Raw genomic sequence first — 22,139 nt, 5'->3', positions numbered from 1 at the left:
ATTTAGTAAATGGAGAGTTTGGGTTAGTGTAGGGATCGAAGGGAACCAATCACAAAGTAAACGTGCTCATTGTAGAGTAGGTATAGGTGACTTTGGCAGCGGGGCCAGGCAAAGGTTGAAGCTGGACCAGAGAGAATATCAGGTGAGCGAGGTCCTTCAATGGCACATTGTTTTCAAATGCAGTTCTTGAAGAGCCAATAGGGTTGTGTCTCCCTTATCCCTCCCTCCCTTCCACCTTCCCCATACCTTAGTAGAGTTGGCCTTAAGGGGTTGCTGCTGCTTCTTCTAAGAAGGGGACCCAAAGCATGCTTTCTAGTTGATTGGTTAATAGTAAGACCTCCATGGTTTGGAAAAAATAATAAAATTGCATCAATTGGGTCCACTAAAAACTTATGTTGCATAATGTGGGCCTTCACTATAGTAAGGTAATCATTTTTACACTTCTCTAATTGATATAATATTCAACTCACCATTATTGTTAGTCCAATCATTTTCCCCTTCTCATGCTTTCCCAGCACTGCCTCACTTTCTTTTGTCCTCTCAGCTGAGAGCCTTGTTTCATCCTTCACCAAAAAAGGAGGCCATTTGCCTAAAACTCTCCTCTTTACCCCCCACCTTTCTCTCATGTCATGCAGCCATCTTTGCCCTCCATCCTGACCTTCACTTGGATCTCTGATGAAGAAGTGGTCCTTCTCCTTGCCACAGTAAACCTCTATACATGTATCTTTGGTCCCATTCCATTCTATGCATGCCAAAAGATTGTTGTCATTATCCCTACTCTCTCTATTTTTCAATGTCTCCCTATCTATAGGCTTCTTCCTGGCTGCTTACTTAGCTTCCTTTTCTCCCCCATACTTTAAAAACCTTTGCTTCTTCTGATTGTCCCTGTTAGCTGCACCCTGATTCTTTTCCTCTTCTTAGCTAAAGTCCTTGGCAAAACTATCTACAATTGGTACCTTCACTTCTCCATCTCTTACTTGCTTCTAATCCCTCTGCAATTTGACTTCTGTCCTCATTATTCAAGTGAAACTTCCTCTCCAAAGTCAACAGTCATGTCTTCATTGTCAATCTAATGCCATTTTCCCAATCCTCATCCTCTTGACCTCCTTGCAGCCTTTGACACTGATGATTATCATCTTCTTCTGGATTCTCTTTCTTTTCTAGGTTTTTAGGATATTACTCTCCCCTGGTTCTTTTGAGCCCAGTTGGGATGCTCCTTCTGATTCTTGTTTGCTGGTCCTTCAGGTTATGCCCACTAGTGGTGGGTGTTCCTCATGGTTCTTTCCTGGCCTGTCTCCTTTTCTGTTTCCTTTTTCTTGGTGATTTCATCAGTTCCCAAGGATTCAATAATCATCTCTATGCACATGATTCCCATTTCTATATGTCCAACCCTAACTTTTTTCATGAACTCCAGACCTGCATCACTAGCTTCCTTTTATACTGCTCAAAATGGTTGCCCTGTAGGCATCTCAAAATAAAAATAGTGAAAACAAAACTCACCTTTCTATCATACTTTCCTCTTCCCAGATTTCCTATTGTTGTCCAGGGTACCTTCATCCTCTTGCTCACTCAGATTCATAATCTCCAATCTCTTCTCCTTCCCATTTACACTTAACTGACATATCCAATATATTGCGAAAACTTGTTCTTTCTACATTTACATCTTTCATATGGTTTTTGATGGGTTGCATTTCTTCTTTTCAAAACTACTTATTCAAGTCCTTCAAACACATTTCTCTCCCTATATTAATTCAAACACACACTAGGAAAGCCGGTGTATCTAGTAAGCATATTGATCATTCCCCATTCTCAGGAGCATCACCAAGTCGAGATTTAACTTTTTCAAAGCATGTAGGAAGTGAATTTATTTACATGAAAGTATGGCCTCTACAGTCTAGACATAGCTTTCCCCAAGAAGACTGGATATTGATCTCTGATAGTAGAATTTTTTTGTCTTTTCTTTGATATAACTTGAAATTTCTGCATCTATTTCCATAGCCAGATTGGGCCTGGAAATATACATTTCAAGCCTTTTGTCTTCCTTTCGTGCATCTGATCTGGAACAGTATCCATATCCACTTTAAAAAATCATTAGCCGGGACAGCTAGGTGGCTCAGTGGATAAAGCACTGGCCCCGGATTAAGGAGGACCTGAGTTCAAATCCAGCCTCAGACACTTGACACTTAGTAGCTGTGTGACCCTGGACAAGTCACTTAACTCTCATTGCCTTGCCTCCCCCCCCCAAAAAAAATCATTAGTCCAAAATATAATAACATTCCTATTGACCTTTGTGTCCTAATCCATTTTCTATAATTTGACTGTATCAAGATAACAAATGGGCTCTGACAGCCATTTCAGATCCAGCAGGGCTATAGAGCTTTAATGGACCAAGTTCAGCTTGAGGGATGCAAGCATTCTGATTTATAGATCACCAGAAGATATTTATGTCTTTTAATAGTTCTGTGCCTTAAAATTCTATTCCAGAATGTAATAGAGAAGAGCACCCTAGATCATCAATCTGGTGTCAGCTCTCAGAACAATGTTATGGGGGGAGGGAAGTCCCAATTGGAAATATAACTTTTGATGAAAGTAAGTAAGTACAAAATTCCTCTTCCTGCCTTCTCCCCACTCCCAGCCCAGATTCAGTAATCACCATATTAAAGATGATGACAAAATTTGCCTTCCAACTTGGGGATATTCTTTTACACAATTATAACAATACATCATGTCACATGAGAACAAACCTCAGAGTCATTTTCTCCACTCTATCAGGCCAAATCTATTTATATCATCTATCACTTTATCACACTGGTTTTATGATATTTTAATCAGAGCCATGAAGGGAGGGAGACTCTCTGAACCTGGGCTTGACTAACTATTGAGTCTGATTGTGGCTAGAATCTGTGGACATGATTTATGAGTGCTTCTTTCTGTGATAACAATGGAAGAGACCATTAAATGAGATGGGGTAAGTGGGGATTGTTGGGTAGCTGTCAGTCTGTCAGTCAATAAACATTTATTAATCCATTACTATGTGCCAGGCACTGTGCTTAGTGTTGGGGATATAAGTAGAAAAAAAGAAAGGCAATCCCTGCCTTCAAAAACAATCTAACTGGCGAAGACAATATACCAAAGGCTGAAAGCTGGAATGTGGTGGAGAAATCCCAGTGTAGCATAGCCAGGTAAGAAATGGGAAGATGTCAGAGTCGACCTCCTTCCTTAGACAGAGTTTTGGGGATTCATGGCCCCGCTACCCAATCAGAGGGACAGAGGCTGATGATGCAGCAGAGTACTGGGCCTGATGGGATCTTGCAGGATAGTGTTTTTTCAACAGGGAACTTTCTGGGGGATGGTGGAAAAATCAGAGAAGTCCTAGCATAGAGTAACTAGGTGAAAAAAGTTGAAGGCCTGATGTGAGTAGGGGATTTTGTTCTTGTTCTTGCTAGGACTGATTGAAAGCTGACTGTGGGTGGCAGGGGTTGCTATTCAGGGAAGAGGTGTTTCTGTCATTACTACCAGGGTAAGGAAGTAAGCAGGTTGGTAGGATCAATGATAGAGCAATACTGTCCCTTGTGCTTTCCCCTGGGCTGACTACTTTTGTCCCTTTTTAGACCCATTGGAGGCTTCTGGCAGGAGGAATGTCTTCTTCAACTTGTACCAAAAGGGCCTATGGTTTGGCACTTGATAGAGACTCTTAGTGCAGCAGTAGGCTACGATATCCTCCAAGTGCAGGAACTATCTTTAGGTATGCTTCCTATAGAGTTAACTAGAATTGACTAATTTGTTATTTTTAGAGCAAAGAAGGATAAATCACAATCTGGATGTCTGGCTTTCACTGTAACTCAGTTTCGTCTTGGTTTGATCTCAATTTGATTTCCTGTCCTGTTTTTCCTTTGCCAGGTGCCTCATCTCCAGACATGGAATCCAACTATGGTGGAGGTCTGCTTGACATGGTAAAAGGAGGAGCAGGGAGGCTCTTTAGTAACCTAAAGGACAACCTCAAAGACACCATTAAAGACACTTCTTCTAAAGTCATGCAGTCGGTCGCCAGGTAGGATACTTTTTCTCTCTTTATTTAAACAAACCTTTCTCTGTAGTGAGGCAAGTAACCAAAACAAATCCTCCCACCATTTGTTTTGCTCAAAGACAGCTGTGTTTATGGTATGATTACATGGGATCATTGGCCAAGGACCTTCCCTGCTGAGAGAGGTCAAGATCTGAAAAGACAGAATGACTAGCAATCCAATGTGAGACTCAGGAGGACTGGCTGCAAGTTCTATCGCTTTAGGACCCTGGACAGTGTTGAAACTCTCAGGTCGCCATCAGCTCTCCAAAATCATTGTTGTTCCACATTGGCATAGGGAGTTTTCTTATCGCATTAGAATCTATTCCAGTGAATATCGAGCACCAGGCCTGGAGTCAGGAAGACCTGAGTTCAAATACAGTCTCAGACACTTAGTAACTGTTTGACCCATGGCAAATAATTGAATCCTGTTTGCTTCAGTTTAATCATCTGTAACATGGGTTGGAGAAGGATGGAGCAAACCACTCCTGCATCTTTGCCAAGCAAACCCCAAATGGGGACATAACTGAAACTACTCAATGACAAAAAGAGTGTTACCAGGATTGTATAGAGGAATATCTGATGAGCTTTGTGGTCAATGAGGTGGTTGTAAAAGATCCTAAAATCACATACTTGGAAGAGAAACTTCATGGTCCCCATTTGAAGTTTCTTTTGATGCTGCACCTGAGGGGATGGTGAAACTGCGGCTTACTAGGCAGTTTGGAATGTGGGTCTCATTAGGAGGAGGCAGAGATGGAGACATGGCAAGGTATTGGGGAGAAAAGAAAGAAAAAAAGACACATAAGCATGATCACGGTCAGTATGTTGGTGAGGAAGAGCATAGAAGTGGAAGACTGAAGTATGGAGAACATTCTTGCTAAGTAGGCAGTATGCAGGAGTAGAAGTTCCCCAACAAAATGGAAGAGAGGCATTGTCAGAGTGACTTAAACAAGGTAATGTTTATCTTTATCTAGGAAAAGCTAGGTAAGAGACCACGGACCATGTCAGAGAGCTGGAGACCTCAATAGTAAGGATGAAGTAGATTTGGGACCAGGCCATTGTGATCTCAGACTCATACTTGCTGCTTACATGTTGGTACTTGTAAGGTTACCTTCTCTACTCTATGTATCTTGTACATCATTAGTTACAAACATGGTGTTTCTGTCACCAGAATGTAAATTCCTTGAGGGAAAGGACTGTTTTGGCTTTTTCCTTATATTTCCAGGGCTTAGGCCAATGCCTTGTACACAAGTCAGTGCTTAAAAAACACTTAGTAAAAACTCTCTAAGATGATAAGTTACAGAGAAGTTGACGACCTGGATTGGAAGAAGATATTTCCTCACCTGGTGGTTTCCTCTGTCAAATGAAATCACATTCCCTGTCCTTACAATGTGTCAGGATGGAAGGGGACTTTAAAGGCCATTGAATCTTATAACCTCTTCATTTTCTAGATGAGGAAATTGGATCTCAGAGAAGGTTATACACAGCTGGTTGATTGATGGACTGATTTGTGTAGCTTTACAGGAAATTGAAGACATGGTCCTTCCCCATCTAAAAAATGCTTTAAGCTTCATTGGGGAGATAGAAATGGAAATAAACACCCCTTAATGCAAGGGACGGAAATCTATATAGCTAATTGCCTCTATATAGTGACATACATCCATGTTAGGTAATATGGAAGGATGTGAGTGGGGAGAGCTGAAGGCAGTAGGGAAGGAGATACAGCTGTTTTGACATGCCTGCAGTTGACTGTACTTGCCATTAGGTACTAATGTACCTTTCCATTCAAAGTCTACCATGTCTTTGGGCTCACCATCTTGAGTTATTTCAGTCCAGATTGTGAGGCCAGAACATTGCTACTGATGATTGTGCAACACTTCTGGGATGTCATATGATGTTGGAGTGACACCTAAAGGGGGAATGAGGAGGTAGCTTTGGGACATTGTAGATGGGACATTTAACTAAAAAGGATTGTTCAGTGAAGTGATGTTGACAGCAGAAGCATGATTCCTTTGGCACAGTAAATGTGTCAAGGTGGTCAAAATTCATCTGTATGATGAAAGGAAGTATATTGGGTCTCTTGGGATTATTTTTAATACTCTTTTGTTGGGGTGGGGGATGAAGACAGACACATAGTTTGAAGACAGAAGCTAAGTAAATTATTTTAATGCATTTTGAGCCAGTTTATTAATGAATATCTTCTATTTTCTTGTCTTTAGTTATACTAAAGGAGAATTAGACATTTCCTACATTACCTCTAGAATCATTGGTAAGTTGCTCATTTTAGTTATGACTGCAAGGACACATTTTGACCTAATGTGGATCATGACGGACAGTCTTGTTTATCAGAATTCTTTTTTTTCCTCTTCTTAGTGATGTCCTTTCCTGCAGAAGGAGTTGAATTAGGATTCAGGAATCAGATAGAAGATGTCCGAACCTTTTTGGATTCCAGGCATCCTGATCATTATACAGTATTCAATCTATCACCCAAATCCTATCGCAGTGCCAAGTTTCATAACAGGGTGAGTGGTCCTTGATCTGGGGTCACAACTGGGATCCAGCTCAGGGGCTCTTTCTAAGAGTTTGCTTGAAAATGCCTTTTCCTTTTGGTGCAGAAGAGATTAAAAATGCCCAATTTTAGGGGATTTATATTATTTGGCCTTTATTACATGTTTGGCAGAGATCCTAAAAAATTCCTTGGGTGAAAATATATGCAGGAAGGAATCATCTGTCAACATGATTGGGTTGATATTCACACCTTTTAATTTAGGGTGAAAAATATTCTGTGGTTGGTTCGCTCAGTGGGTTAGTGTTAATGAAGGCCATGACAGAGATTCTTGTCCCAAAGAGGCCAGTCAGCTTCTATTGGAGCTGCAAGATTTAGAACAAGAAGGGTCTTGAAAATTCATTCAGTCAAGTCAAGTCAAAAAGCATTTATCATGTATTTCATATTCACCAAGCACTGGGGTGACAAAGAAAGGCAAACCAGCTGGTTCCCTCCCCTCATTTTCCAAACAAAGAAATGGAGGTAAAGAAGTGACTGGGGTGGGGGTGGGGGGATCCTGATAACTGCCATCAGGTATTTGGAGAGTTATTCCATGGAAGAGGGAATAGACTTATTCTATTTGGAAGGAAGGAAATAAATATTTATTAATTGCCTATGTGCCAAGTACTGTCTTAAGTCCTTACACATTTAATCTCATTTTATCCCCACAACAACCCTAGAAGTAGGGGTTATTATTAGGAAGAGGAAGCTGAGGAAGAGGAAGCTGAGGAAGAGGTTAAGTGACTTGCTTAGGGTAACATAGCTTAGTAAAGTTTCTGGAGCAAGACTTGAACTCAGCTCTTTCTGCCTCCGGGCCCAGTGCTCTGTCCACCGTGCTGTTTAAATGTGGGCTCAGATATATAATAGTGGTTTAAACTTCCTCCAGCCTGAGTTTCCATATCTATAAAATGAAGATAATATTAGCACCTACACCCCAGGCTTGTTGTGAGGGTAAAAAGATATTTGTAAATACTTTGTAAACCTTAAAATGCTATATAAATGCTATTTATCATGTTGATGATCTTTGGGCTCGTGAAAATATGCAGGAAACAATGAAATCATCCCCTCTCTGTTTCTTTATAGTAACATTTGGATTCTCCAGAAACAAGGAATACATAGCACTTTCCAAAGTCTTTTTTAAAATCTTTTTTAATGACATTTTAAAAAATGCAATCATTAGAACAACTTATCTGGTAAAATATCTTCTCTGACTGTTCTGATACATCTATTACTAGATCTAAAGCATGAGAATAACACCACACTGATAATGAGCCAGGTGATGCTTTTTTAATTAAAAAAAAAATAACAACTGTGGTGTCAACCAAGAGTTGTGAACCATTTTTGTGTCACGGATTGGAATCCTGAGGAAGTCTATAGACCCCTTCTCAGAATGCTTAGAATTAAATATGTAGGATTACAAAGGAGAGCAATGATACTGAAATATATTTCTCAAGATAAGTTCCCAGACCTCAGGTTAAGAACCCTTGGTGTAAATCAACCTTTTGAACTGCCCTTTCACGTTTGGTACTTTCTCTATAAGCCATCCTGCCTAGTCTTTTGTTGGAGATCAACAATTTTTAAGACTTAGGTTCTTAAACTGTGATCATGGACAGATTTCAGGGGACCCATGACCTTGGATGGAAAAAAAAAATATGTCTTTCTTTTCACTGACCTCTAACTGAAAGTTAGCATTTCCTCCAATTATGAAATAAAAAACCTGAATGCAACCCACCCCTCATTGTGAGAAGGGTACAGTGGGCTCCAGCAGAGTGCCAACAACATCAAGAACACATGGAAAAGTTCAGGAACTCACCTCCACTTCTAATTTGCTGTATGTGAAGTTCCAGGTTAGTGGGCATTGTTATGGTAATACTAAGATGTTTCATAAATATAGATCGGGATAAACCACATAAATCAGAGCTCTTTGGAGAGTCCTCAGTCATTTCTAAGAGCGCAACGGGCTCCTGAGGCTACAAAAGCTGAAAACAGCTTCTGTAAGGCTAAGTTCAGGCTATGCTATGCCCCACAGGAGTTTCCCAATCCCCTCCCCTTTACCCCTCCTGCTCCCAGGTGCTTTTGTTCCCTCTCTTCCCTCCTTAAATTCCTTTGTATTTTCTTTGTATGTGTTTTGGATTTGTTTATATGTTTTACATGTTGCAAAACCTGCCTTCCCTGAACGTAAGATCGTCGGAGGCAGGGACTTCTTAATTACTAGGCATTTTGTGTAGTGGATAGAGAACCTGACTTGGAGTCAGAAAGACATGGGTTCAAATTCTGACTCAGGCACTTAGTAGCTGTGTGACTCTGAGTAAGTCACATACCTACCCCCCCCACCGTGTGCCTCAGTTTCTTCATCTGCAAAGGAAAGATAAAAATAGATCCTACCTTAAGGAATTGTGAGGATCAAATGAGATCTTTTATGAGAAATGCTTTTGGATTATAGCTGTTTTATCAGCACTATCTGGAGGTAAATGACTTTCTGGTTTTGTTTAATAAACCAAATGTCCTATTGTTGGGCTTTGCTGTTGATCAATGAGGTGATGCCTATTCCAAGAGTTTGTTGTGTACTTGGAAGCAGTCGGATAGATCAGCCAGATTCTTCCTTCTTGACCACGTTTTAGTCTTTGTCCTAAAGCTAGATGTACTAAAGTTTCTTGGGGTGGTGAGCCTTGGGCATCAGGAATATTGTGCAGGGATTTCAATGCATATGCACTGATTAAGCTCCTACTTTGGCTGTAGGAATACGAAAGTAAAGAATGAAACAATGCCTACACCCACAGAGTTTATATTCTGTCAAGAGAAACAAGTATCTGTTTAAATACACATGGAGAACAAGTACAAATAAATACATTGTAGTTAATGTAAGGGCCTTTGGGCTGCACAGTGGGTAGAGTGCTGAACCAGGAGTTAAGAAGACACCACCTCTTCCTGAGTTCAAATATGGCCTCAGACATTTACTAGCTGTGTGACCCTGGGCAAGTCACTTCACCTATTTGCCTCAGTTTCCTCAGCTATAAAGTGAGCTAGAGAAAGAGATGGTAAACCACTCCAGTATCTTTGCCAAGAAAAGTCAAAATGGGGTCACAAAGTGTAGGACATGACTGAAAAATGATTGGACGACAAAACAATAGTGTAAGGTACTAGAGAGCCAGGGGGAGGAGAAGACCCTAGCAATTGAAGTTGATATTAGGACACTTTCCAAATCTTTTTGCTTTCCTTAATATTAGTTAGGGTACCAAGAAAAATTAGTTAGGATGATAGTATTGAACTGAACTGAAAATAACCAAAATAATCTAGAGCAGACAAAGGAGCCCCCAGTAAATGCTAAGTGGTTGGGGATTCACTTATTATAAATGTTATGTGGTTTCAGAGACAGTAGAGGGCAGTGTGGGCTGGAATAGCTAGGGATGCTTTCATAGAGGAGGTGAGCTGAGTCTTGTTGGCTGTGTGGGATTTGGAGAGGAGGAGAGGAGAGCAAGAGAAGTGGCTTGTCCTTGGCTTGAGTCATGTCCACCGCCATTACAAATGGGCCGGCTTCTTTGTTGGCATGAGCATTCATGTCCTCTTGACTAACTCAGAGGTGGACAGTCTGATCTCTTTCTTAGCTTCTGCTGGCAGCTGTCCTGCTCCTTTAATGCCACCCCCTAATATGTTGTAGCAGATGGCCCCAAATGAGCAGGATTGCTTAATCAGGTATCACCCAGTTTTATTCTAAGCATAATGCTTTATCCCCTCAGCCCATTAGCCACTTGAGGGTTTTACTCACTTTGCTTCCTCCAAAAAGTCTTTGCTTCCCTCCTCCCACCTTTTGGATGTTGAAACACACACACACACACACACACACACACACACACACACACGTTTACACCCTGCTGTCTTGCTCCTTTTGTTAACAATAACAATGGCTGATGATGGTCTAGCGCTCACCTATTACAAAGTGCTTTGTGGACATGTTTTCCGTTGACCTCACAACAAACCTACTGAGCAAATTATGTGAGCATTGGTATCCTCATTTTACAGAGGACAGGTGAAATGACTGTCCCAGCATCACAGAGCCAAGATTTGTAACCCAGGTCTTTGGATTCCAAGCCCAGGGTTCTTTCCTTCTTATTACTACAATGTTCCTTCTGCAGATATCATAGTATAGTATCAGGGGATCACAGATTTAGAGCTGAAAGGGACTTTAGAGATGGTTGAGTCTAACAATCATTTTTTTACAGGTTAAGTGACTTGCCAAGGGTCACAAGAATCTTAGGTGAGATTTGAATCAAGGTCTTCCTGACTTCAACTTCAGTGCCCTGGTCTACCCACTACACTGTACTGTCACTCTCAGTGTTCTTCAAATTCATGGTAGAGACAGCAGTCAATTTTAAAAATCATTTAATGAACATGTATTAAGCACTTGTTGTATGCAAAGCACCCTTACTAGGGTCTCTGGATAAAAAGCTATGTGGTTGTAGCATCTCCACCAAATACTTTGTTTTTATTTTGATATATTTTGTAGATATCTTCTGTTTGCTTCTCTGTGAACATGTTGTTTCTCCATATAAAATATAAGTTTCCTGAGGGAAGAGAGTGTCACTTTGATATTTGTATTTCCAGTGTCTAGCACAGTGTCTGGAATGTATTAGGTGCTTAATAAATGCTGGTACATTGATACCCAAATGGTATTTTTCACATTATCCCACCACCTCCTTGATTGACTTAGTACATTTCTCTTTTTGCTTGATGTATGTTTACCTTCTTCCCCATTCTAAATTTAAGCTACTGGAGGGAAAGAGGCTCAGCTTTCATCCCCAGTGGCCAGCCCTGGCTTGGATGTCCAATATGGGTCCAAGGCACAAGTGACAGAGAAAGTAAGAGGTATTGTAGCATTCCACACAACGTTTGCATAAAATGTCATCAGAAACACCTGATTGCCTGGAGTTGTCTTCTGCAGAATCTGTGGAATGTCTCATTTCCAGCTCTCCTGGCAGGGGAAAAACATTGTTGTCTGGAGGGGACCACCGAATCTCTCCTGGTGGAGGAGATAGCATTTGAGCTGGGCTTTTACAGATGGGTCAGCATTCTGCATTGCGAGAGGGCCCTGCTGGCCTGGAAAAGAGCAGGAGCACAAGCACAGAGGGGCAGACTTGCAGAGTTAGCTGAAGTGGGGCATCTGTGGTGAGATTCGCCATTAGGGAAAGCCAGGGAGACAGTGCACACTCTGGACTCGGGGCTGTGTCATATTCAGCTTAGCAATGGCTTCCCTGAAGAGTTTTCCCTGCTGCCTGTTTTTAATGGGTGACTTCATTAGTATTTAATTATGCTAAGAGGCCACATGGCCTGGCAGAGGCTACACAAAATAATGATGTAGCAGAGTATTTGGGAACAAGTTAATGCCCAGGCCCTTGGCAGCTGCTGTGACAGGGGCTGAGCCAAGCAGCTGTGCTGGGGAGGACCAGGGATTGGAGCAAAGGGATTGAGTTTTCAGAGCATCCTTGCCCGTCGTTGTCTGTGTGACCTTGGACAAGTCAGTCCCCCCTCTGACCCTCGGTGTTCTCATCAGAAAAAGGAGAGGGTTGGGCTGAGTGGCCTGTGAGGCCCCTTCCATCTTCAGGTCTATGACTTAAGTTCTAATTTCAGCTCCACCATTTACTACCTGGGGGACACGGCAAGAATATTTCTGTGCCTCAGTTTCTTCTTTTGTAAAATGAAGAGGTTTGACTAGAAGGCCTCTAAGATTAATTTAGCCAAGCCATGTGACCCTGGGCAAGTCACTTAACCCTCATTGCCCCACAAAAATAAAGATTCATTTAGCTCTAGAGCTATGATCTTATGATATAATAACTCTCCTGGATCTTCTCTTTCCCCACCTACACCCCTCCTCCCCCTTTTCTTTCCCTTTCCTCTCCTCTTCTCTCTCTCTCATACACACACACACACACACACACACACACACACACACACACACAGCGTTCAGCTATCATACCCATAGTAGGGGTGTGAAACTTGGCATTAAGATCCCCATTTCTAAGCCCAGCCCTGGCCATAGTATAGAGAAAGTTCCATGGCATTTTTCTACCTAACATCCCACATCATTGTGGGGGTCCTAAACGCCATAGGGGTTAGAGTTGGGAAGGAGAAAACCATGGGGATTTTCCATTGAGGACAGAGTCATCCATCTTGCCCCAGGTCCTTGACTTGGGAAGAGAACCGACTTAGAGGACAGATAACACATTCCTTCCTTCTGCAGTGTAGAAACCACAGAGCTTAGCACCTCATTAGCAAGATTAGTTAAAATAGGAAGCCACCAGATGGTGGCTGGGGTGAGCTTTTCCCCTACCTCTCTCTCCCCTCCTTTTCCATGCAGAGGTTTCCCCAGCAGTGACCTTGTGCACATGGCTTGGGGTCTCTGTTGCTTCTGTCAATCTCAAATCAATAGAGAACCTGCTTTGTAGCACTTGCCCAGGTGCGAAAATCTGTAGTTATGGCCCTGCGTGATTGGCTTTTTACTCTCAAATACCTTTCTCTGTGAGCCTCCATTTTCTCATCTTTGAAATAGAGATAAGGAGTTTGCATTAGTGTTGGGTCTTTAACCTGGGGTCAGCTGGCCATTGTTGGCTTAGGGGGGGTGGGGTGGATCTGTGAACTTGGAAAGGTGAACAATTATACATCTTTATTTTTGCTAACCTCTGCCTGAAGTGCAACTATTTCCTTCAATTGTGCATTAAAAACAAAACCAATACTCTGAGAAAGGGCTCATAGGTTTCCCAAGGCTGCCAAAGGTTCAGAACTCTTGGCTTAGTGGCTGATGGTGATCCCTTCCAACACTAATGTTCCATAATTCTGAGACTTTCTCTAGGGCAGTGGCTCAGTAGAGACAGTGTTGAACCTGGAATCACAGAGACCTGTGTTCCAATCTTGTCTCAGACACTCACTTGTTAGGTTACTCTGGGCAGATCACGGCACCTTGTCCAGCCTCAGTTTTCTTATCTGTTAAATGGTGATGGTGATGACATTCACTTGACAGAGTTGTTAGTATCAGATGAGATTGCCGGTAAAGTGCTTTGCAGAATTTAAGGTGATGATGATAATTAGGTATGGGAACTCCTTCCTGTCCTTTGGCTGTTGTCAGTGGTGATGGAAAGGACTCTGGATTTAGAGGTAGTGTGGAGGCTCAGGCCCCAGTTTTGCTCACGGCTAGCTGAGTGACCTTGGGCAAATCATTGGCCCTCTCTCTAGTCCTCAGCTTCTTCATGAGCTTCAAAAACTGAGAAGATCAGACGTCCTGACCCAGGCTCCCTGCCATGTACAAGCTTATTCTCCTCCTGGATCTTTGATGTCTCAGACTGACAGAGGTAATAATGTTGTCTTTTGTTAAGAGAAAGCTTAGAAGCTTAAGCTTAGAAGTGCTGCAGCCCCCTCTTACTTATGGAGATTCATGTCACAGTGGAAACCTTGTTTTTGTTGTTCACTTGCGTTCAATTCTTCATGAACCTGTGGACCATACTGTCCATGGGGCTTTCTTGCATTGATACTGGAGAGCCATTTCTTTCTCCAGTGGATTAAGGTAAATAGAGGTTAGGTGACTTGCCCAGAGTCACACAGTTAGTAAGTGTGAGGCCAGATTTGAACTCATGTCCTAACTTTAGGTCCAGTGTGCTATCCATTGAACCATCTAGCTGCCCAGAGGACACCTAGCATTCTATAAATCACCCTTTGGTGTCTCTGTCAGAAGGTGAACACTAGGTGGCAGATCACGAGTTGGAGCCAGTGTGGCATTTCTTTAATCCTCAGTTATGGTGTCTCGGTTGCATTTTGTGGATTTGGAGTATGATGGCCTGGATTCAAGTCCTGATTCTGTGACCTAGTGTGATCTTGACAAGCTTCCCTTCTCTGGGTCTCATTTTCCTCCTGTACAAAATGCAGAAGAGTTTGGACCCCCTTGAGTCCAGGTCTGGCATTCTGTAATGCTTTGACACAGCCTCCATGCTACAGAAAGGGAAAGCCAGCACATTAGGAATGTAGAAAAGGATTCTTGTTGGTCCTCACCTCCCCTTCTTTGCTCTCCTGCCTGAAGAATGCCTTTGGAGCCAAATGGATGGTTACTTCAGCAATCAAAATGCTTTGGCAAACTCCAGGATATCATCCCAGAGAACTTTCTAAATCGCGCGCGCGCGCGCGCGCGCGTGTGTGTGTGTGTGTGTGTGTGTGTGTGTGTGTGTGTGTGTGTGTGTGTGTGTGTTCAGGGCAATTGGGGTTAAGTGACTTGCCCAGGGTCACACAGCTAGTAAGTGTCAAGTGTCTGAGGTCGGATTTGAACTCAGGTCCTCCTGAGTCCAGGGCTGGTGCTTTATCCACTTCACCACCTAGCTGCCCCTTTGTCATCAAATATTAAGGGAAAGAGTTTACAACACAGAACTCAATCTTTTTCTCCAAATCTTCTCTGTATTAAGGGCCCCAGCCTCCTCCTGGCTGCCCAAGTTCATGACCTCAACATCTGCGCAGTGAAGGAGTGCTGACTTTTCTACCTTGGCCATGTACCTGGTGTCTGTCCACCCCTGTCTTCTGCAAGAGCTGGTATTCAAGCCATCATCTCTTCTCACTTGGTCTGCTCCAGTGGAATGTGGGCTTTGGGCCTCATCTATACCCTCTGTGATCTATCTTCTACACTGCAGCTCCCATAATCTCTCTAATGCAGTCAATCCAGTCCCTCTGCTGAGAGCTTCAAGGGGCTCCCGACTGGCATCCCACTCAAATGTGAGCTCCTGCTTTGACATTCAAAGCCCTTCCTGGTGTGGATCCTGCCATACCTTTTACTCTTCATTTTTTTATTTTCTGTATTTCTGCCTATGAGCAGTAGTGGAGTATAGTGGACATAGTATTGGTCTTGCAGTTCGGAGGACCTAGATTCAAATTCTGCCCATAATGCCTAGGGACCCAAGGCACTCTCAGGGTCTTCTTGTGTATCAGGCAATTCCTTAGCATTTACATTCTAAGACACAAACAATTAAAAATAACATTTATCAAGTGCCTACCATGTACCAATGCGCCCCTCCCCCAACAGTTATCAAGTGTCTACTATGTGCAAGGCACCGTGCTGAGTGCTGGGAATACAAAAAGAGGCAAAACACAGTCCCTGCCCCCCAGGAGCTCACAGTCTAAGGGGAGATGCATTGTCATCTCCTCTTCAGGATTCCTCATAGTGATGAGATTACAGAGCCAGAGGGTATTTACTTGTATTCCAGCCAAGGTAGGCTGTGCTCTGACTCTTGAGATCAGAGTCTACCTTGTATCTTTCATTGTATTCCCAGCTCTGAGCACAGGGCTTTGCATAGCATAGGGTCTTTGAACTGGGGTTCTCTGGGACTCAGTTTCCCCCTTTTATAATAATGCCTCTATTAACTTCCTCTCTGGGTTGTTGTGAGGATTAAATCAGACAATGTGTAGAAAGGGCTTTGAAATCTGTACAATTTCACATTAATGTCATTGGCTTTTAGTGGTATGGTTATTTTCCAGACCTGTGATTTCATGGGCATAGGGAATTCCCTCTCCCAATGCAGTTCAGCATTTTCTCTGCCATTTATAATCTTAGAGAGTTACCTGGGCCACTGAGAAGTTATGTGACTTACCCAAGGTCACATACCTGTCAGAGGCAGGGATTAAACGCAGATCATTATGACATCCAGGCTGGCCCTCTATCCACTCTGCCAGACGTTCTCTCTTTTAGTAATGGCATTGTTTTGTGGCTATTGTAATTATTACTGTTAGTTTAATCGACTGAAGTACAGTATACTGTAGTTTTCTAGCAGAAAAGATGCCCAGTTTTCACTGGTTAGTTAGGCAGTTATATGGCACCACAGCATCACAGTGCATAGAGCTCCAAGCCTGGAGTCAGAAACACTGACTTTGAATCCAGTCTTGGAGACTTATTAGCTGTGTGACCCTAGGCAAGTCACTTCAGCCTGTTTGCCTCAGTTTCCTCATCTGTAAAATGAGCTGGAGAAAGAAATGGCTAATCACTTCAGTATTTCTGGAGCCCGAATGGGGTTACGGAGGTTCAGACAAGAACAAAATGACTGAAAAAGCACAACTGTGCAGCCAAGCCCTTCCCCTCTAGAGGCTTTGAGAGCTTTAGGAAATCAGTGAATAGTATCTCAGTTTTCTTCTGACTATAGCAGCTTCTGCTACTTCCCTCAGCAAATGGAATTCTGCACCCCATCTAGGACACTTTGTTCTTAGGAGGAAAGAGAGGTGAGGATGGAATTGGAGCCAGACCAGGTAACTTTCTGTCCTCTTGCTCTGGTATGATAGTATTGACCCTGCTGCCATCAGCACCGTGTTCTGTGACCTGGAGTTACAGGGTTTGGGTACTCATGGGCATGGGGAAGGTACTGTGCAATCTTTGACTTAATGAATCTGTTTATTCTTTGGGATTGAGAACTCCAAAGAGTTATAAAAATGGCTTGTTTTAATTGATTTTATTTTCATTTTTATTGTTTTTTTGGTTTTTATACAATCTTTATTTCCAAATGTATCTTCTCCCTCCTTAACCCAATAAGCCATCACTTACAATTCAAAATGAAAAAAAAAAGATATGGGTGGTGGAGAATTTGAGAAAAATAATTAACACATCAACTGAGTGTAATGGTTTATACAATTTTCCACACCTGTAGCCCGCACTTCTGCAAAATAAAGAGGCAGGTGTGTTTTCTCATCTCCTCTTTAGGGCTGAGCTTGGTGGATATCATTAGGCAGGATTCTGAATTCTTCTTCTGTCCAGTCATATTTATCACTTTCTTATCTTAATTCTAAATTGCTTTCCAGTATGGTCAGACCAATATGCAGATCCACCAACAATGGATCAGTGTCCTTTTATTTTTCTTGTACAGCGCCTTCAACATCAACTATTCCTCTCTTTTTTTTTAAATAAATCTTTGACAATTTGCTGGGCACGAGGTGACAGCCATTTAAAAATGTATTTCTCTTGTCATTAGTGATTTGGAACATTCTTTCACATGCTTGTTAATGGTTTGTAATTCTTCAGAACTGTTTGTATCCACTGACTACTAATCAATTAGGGAATTCACTTCTTAGCCTTCTACTTTTGTGGTATTTCCCTTTAAATCTTGTTCATCAGATCCTTATCAGATCTTGGTAAGGACCTTGGAGAAGGCACTATGAAGTCTTATGTTTAATGGTTTTATTTATTGTGTGGAATTGAAAACCCTGGAGAACCAAAATAGCTTGCTTTGATTGAATTTTCCTTTTTGAAATGCCTTTATAGTATTTTTTTCTTTAGACCATGTGCATGCTTAAAAAATTCCTAATTACACACTTGTTTAATGGTATGCAATTATATGTCAAGTAAATATATAATTAGAGATTGTTTTAAGTGTATAATGTTTACTTGATTAAATTAGTGACTTGGGAGCTATTATTATATTTAGCCAAGCATGACTTACCCAATTTTTGGTCCTGGGGTCACTCATCAGATGGACATTGCTGCTGAATGCCCTTAAAGCTATTTTTTGGTAGAATCATAGATATCAGAGCTAAAGGGAGCTGTAGTTATTATCCAGACCAAGTCCCTTTTTCATAGATGAGTAAACTGAGGCCCAGAAAGGGGAAATCACTTGTTCAAGGTCACACTGTTAATTAGTGACAGAGCTAGGACACTAAGCCAAGTCTCCCACCTCTCTGTGGAATATTTTTTTCTGTTAAATTATGGAAATTTTCATAAAAATTATCAAGGAAAACACATTTGAGTTACTTTCATAGTGTTTCCCTTTCCCAGGGTCACACTCCCTTTCCCTCTCACCTACATATACTTCAACAAGGTATAGCAGAGAACTCAACACTGACTCTTCCAAACTCATTTGCAGATGCCTCTGACATTCTTATGGCCCCTTTTGGGAGAGGTGAGAGCAATAGTCCAGATTTTTCCACATTTCTCTCTGTTTATACTTTATCGGGTCTGTGTTTCCCATCTTTGTTTTCTGTACTGTATGAAGAAGGTATTTTGATGTTAAGGTCCAAATTGGGGTGGGAAGGGAGGAAAAAGCATTTCTTAAGCACCTACTATGTGCCCGTGACTGTGCTAAGAGTTTTACAAATATGATCTCATTTGATCTTCACAACAGCCCTATGAGGTAGGCACTGTTAATGATTTCCATTTTATGGTTGAGAAAACTAAGGCAAACAGAAGTTTATTAACTTTTCCAGGGTCACAAAGTTAATAAGTGTCAGAGGCTGGATTTGAACTCGGGTCTTCCGGATTCCAAGGGAAGTGTCCTATCGACTCTGCCACCTAGTTACCTCTGGGTAGTTCTTACAGTACTGAGTTCAGGAGAAGGGTAACGCTTTGAGGGTGGAAAGAATGTAATAAAAATCTTTACAGATCTTTTCAGTTTTTCATCTCTTGCGTGTCTGCTTTCCAGACTGAAAGATATCATTTGAGAAAGGGACAATGTGGAAAAATGTTTGGGTTTAGTGTACCATCCCCCTTCCCCCCAATCTTCTAAATTAAACAGACAAAATATAAGAGTAAAGAACAATAGTGAATGACCCACATTGTGTACTAATTGTCACCCTCCAAATACCAAGGGTACTCAAGGTCCCAGCACAGTAGGTATGAGCCCTCCATAGTGTGTTTATTGGGAAGACGTGAGCAGAGCCACACAGGCTTGGCAGGCATGGGTAGCCTGAGCAAACATCCCCATCCATGAAATCACAGTTGGAATATACCTAGTATTTTTGATGGCAAACTGACCTTCTCTAATGGTGTTTTCCCTGGATAATATAATGACTTTGCATCTTGTAAGATGAAGGACATCTACCGACCTTCAGCTGTAGGGGGAGGAGGGGACTGCAAAGGAAAGGATTTTGGTTAGAATCAGATCACAATTGTCCTGGGCAGTGGAGATCCAGAGTGACTCAGAGTGCAAACCTTAAAAGTGCTATATTAATGCTAGTTATTATCATCACCACCACTGCCACCGCCACCGCCACCACCACTGCTGTTGTTATTTAGGGAGCTGACCTCATGATAATGTTTTACCAACTGAGCTCTAGGTCTCCACATCAAAGCCTATGAACAAGTGTTGATTCAGTGTTATTTTTAGTCCCATTTTAGTGATGAAAGGACTTGCTGTGTTAGTCAGTAGCAGAACTGACACTGGTGCCCACCCCTATATCCTTGAGACTTTTTCCACCTTCCACCATCCACCACCCGACAGTGTTCCTAACTCCCTTATGTAAGCTGGAAGTTGAAGTGGAACAATTTGCTCTGAACATCCTTGAGATGTCATCAGCACTCTGTTTTCAGCCCGTGGGCACACCTGCAGGCGCACATCTCTTTCCACCTTGAGGCTTGGGGGCTTTCTAAACATCAGTCATCATTGTCATCCTTATTGGTTCTCATCTTTTTTCCTTGAGGAGGCGGTCCTGCAACTGGTGGATCATGTTGCCATTCTCTTATGTTTAGTCATCAGGGAATAATGGAGCCTGGGGATAGAATGATTGAATCAAAGTATTGGGGTCCAGGCTCCTTTATCGGCTCACTGGAGGTGCCTTCAGGACAGGTCCATGAGCAGGCAGGAGGATGGGCACCAGATGCCCTGCTTCCTTATCCCAGAAGGCTTTTAGTTCATCTCATCAGTGTCTATATTGAGAATATTTCATTTCATGGACTTTGGATGTTATCGATATTCAGTCTGACGATTGCTATGAAAAACATTCTTCATTTTCTGTGGGTCCTTGCAAGGTCCATATGATTTATTCATGACAGTTTGATCTGTGAGAATACCCTGACTTTGTTACAGTGTGTTGAATTCTCAAGGTTACTTTGAGGGTTGTATTTGAGTTATTAATTAAGATGTTGTTAAAGCAAGGTAATACGGCAGTAATGGTGTAAGTGGTGAGTTTAGAATGAAGAAGATCTGAGTGCAAAACAAGGCCCCGACACCATGATTTTACCCTTTTGGGGAATAGTGCCTGGCACATCATAGGCATTTAATCAGTTCTTATCTCCATTCCCAGCTCTATGGACTATGCTCCTGGATGGATACAGTTACCACAGAAGAGAACAATCCCCCAACTCTCGGTCCTTGCTTTCCCTTCTCTGCATCTTGTCATGCCCCCTTCCTTCCCCCTCACTCTTATATTCCTCTTTTCATTATATTTTATTTCCCCTGATTCCCTTCCTTTGACACCAAACTATTCAGAAAAGAACTTGTGTGTGATGTAGAGCCCTCCCCATAACCTGGTGTTCCCCCAAGCAGGCCATCTGTTCAGGAGTGACACTCATGTCTTTGTTGTGGTCCCTAGGTCTCAGAATGCAGCTGGCCGATGCGACAAGCACCGAGTCTACACAATCTCTATGCTGTGTGTAAGAACATGCACAATTGGCTTCAGCAGAACCCCAAGAATGTCTGTGTCATCCACTGCATGGTAAGTCAGCCCCACGGCAGCCTGTTCCTCTAGGGACCTTTGTGAGGAACTCAGCTTGTGCCAGCACTCCTGGGACTGGCCTGGGCAGCACAGCCCTCCCTGTTCCTTCGTTCTGGGCACCCTTGCAACCTCCCCAGGTACCCAGACTGCCCCTTGTGGCCACTTTGTCTCTCCAGTAGGATACACAGAGTAAGACTTTCATTAATGCTTGTCAGTGGTTAGGTCTTCCCCAAGAGGTCTGTCTTGTCTTACCCCTCCCACCTGGACCATGTTCCCTTCCTTTGAGATTTTCAAAGTGACACCTCCTTAACTTGTCAGAGATCTGTGTCAGCAGATGCTCAAGGGTCATGGGAGATTATTGGACTTTGCCTTAATTCTATAACACCCCCTAGGGGGCAGAACCAGTTATCAATAGTAGGGAATGGAACCTTTTAACAATAGTCTTCAAAGACAATGATGCCAGTGGATGCTGAAATTACAAATCAAGTCGAGGATGCTATTTTTGAGCTTTAATGATAGCAGAGCAAGTCAAGGTATAGGGAGGATTTTAGACCTGGAGGGAAAATCACTTCAGCCTGTTTGCCTCAGTTTCCTCATCTGTAAAATGAGCTGGAGAAGGAAATGGACGATCACTCCAGTATTTCTGGAGCCCGAATAGGGTCACGGAGATTCAGACAAGAGCAAAATGACTGAACAAGCACAACTGTGCAGCCAAGCCCTTCCCCTCTAGAGGCTTTGAGAGCTTTAGGAAATCAGTGAATAGCATCTCAGTTTTCTTCTGACTATAGCAGCTTCTGCTACTTCCCTCAGCAAATGGAATTCTGCACCCCATCTAGGACACTTTGTTCTTAGGAGGAAAGAGAGGTGAGGATGGAATTGGAGCCAGATCAGGTAATTTTCTGTCGCCTTGCTTTGGTACTGAATAATCCTGGCAGCCAAAAAATGGGAATTCAGTCTTGGGCTACATTGAGAGAGACGCACCTTCCAAGAATCCATTCCAAGGCATGGTCCCACTGGGCTCTACCTTGGTCCAGCCATGTCTGGAGTATTGATTGTGTCCTAGACTAAACCTCACTTTCCTCATGTAAATTTTTGATA

The 22,139-nt window shown here is 42.4% G+C and overlaps 1 protein-coding gene across 4 annotated transcripts in view; it reads left to right on the top strand.

Annotated features, from left to right (window-relative positions):
• Nucleotides 1-22,139, top strand: part of DNAJC6 (DnaJ heat shock protein family (Hsp40) member C6) — a 194,229-nt gene that overhangs the window by 125,980 nt on the left and 46,110 nt on the right. For all 4 annotated transcript variants that reach the window (XM_044002152.1, XM_044002153.1, XM_044002154.1 and 1 more), the window contains 4 exons: nt 3,901-4,051; nt 6,283-6,332; nt 6,437-6,585; nt 20,919-21,041. In XM_044002152.1, the coding sequence (XP_043858087.1) occupies nt 3,901-4,051; nt 6,283-6,332; nt 6,437-6,585; nt 20,919-21,041 (473 nt within the window). The remainder of the gene's footprint in view (nt 1-3,900; nt 4,052-6,282; nt 6,333-6,436; nt 6,586-20,918; nt 21,042-22,139) is intronic.

This window comes from Dromiciops gliroides, chromosome 4 (genome assembly GCF_019393635.1).
Source record: "Dromiciops gliroides isolate mDroGli1 chromosome 4, mDroGli1.pri, whole genome shotgun sequence".
NCBI classification, from domain to species: Eukaryota; Metazoa; Chordata; class Mammalia; order Microbiotheria; family Microbiotheriidae; genus Dromiciops; species Dromiciops gliroides.
The sequence above is the reverse complement of the archived record's forward strand: the minus strand, read 5'-3'. Positions and strand labels throughout refer to the sequence as shown.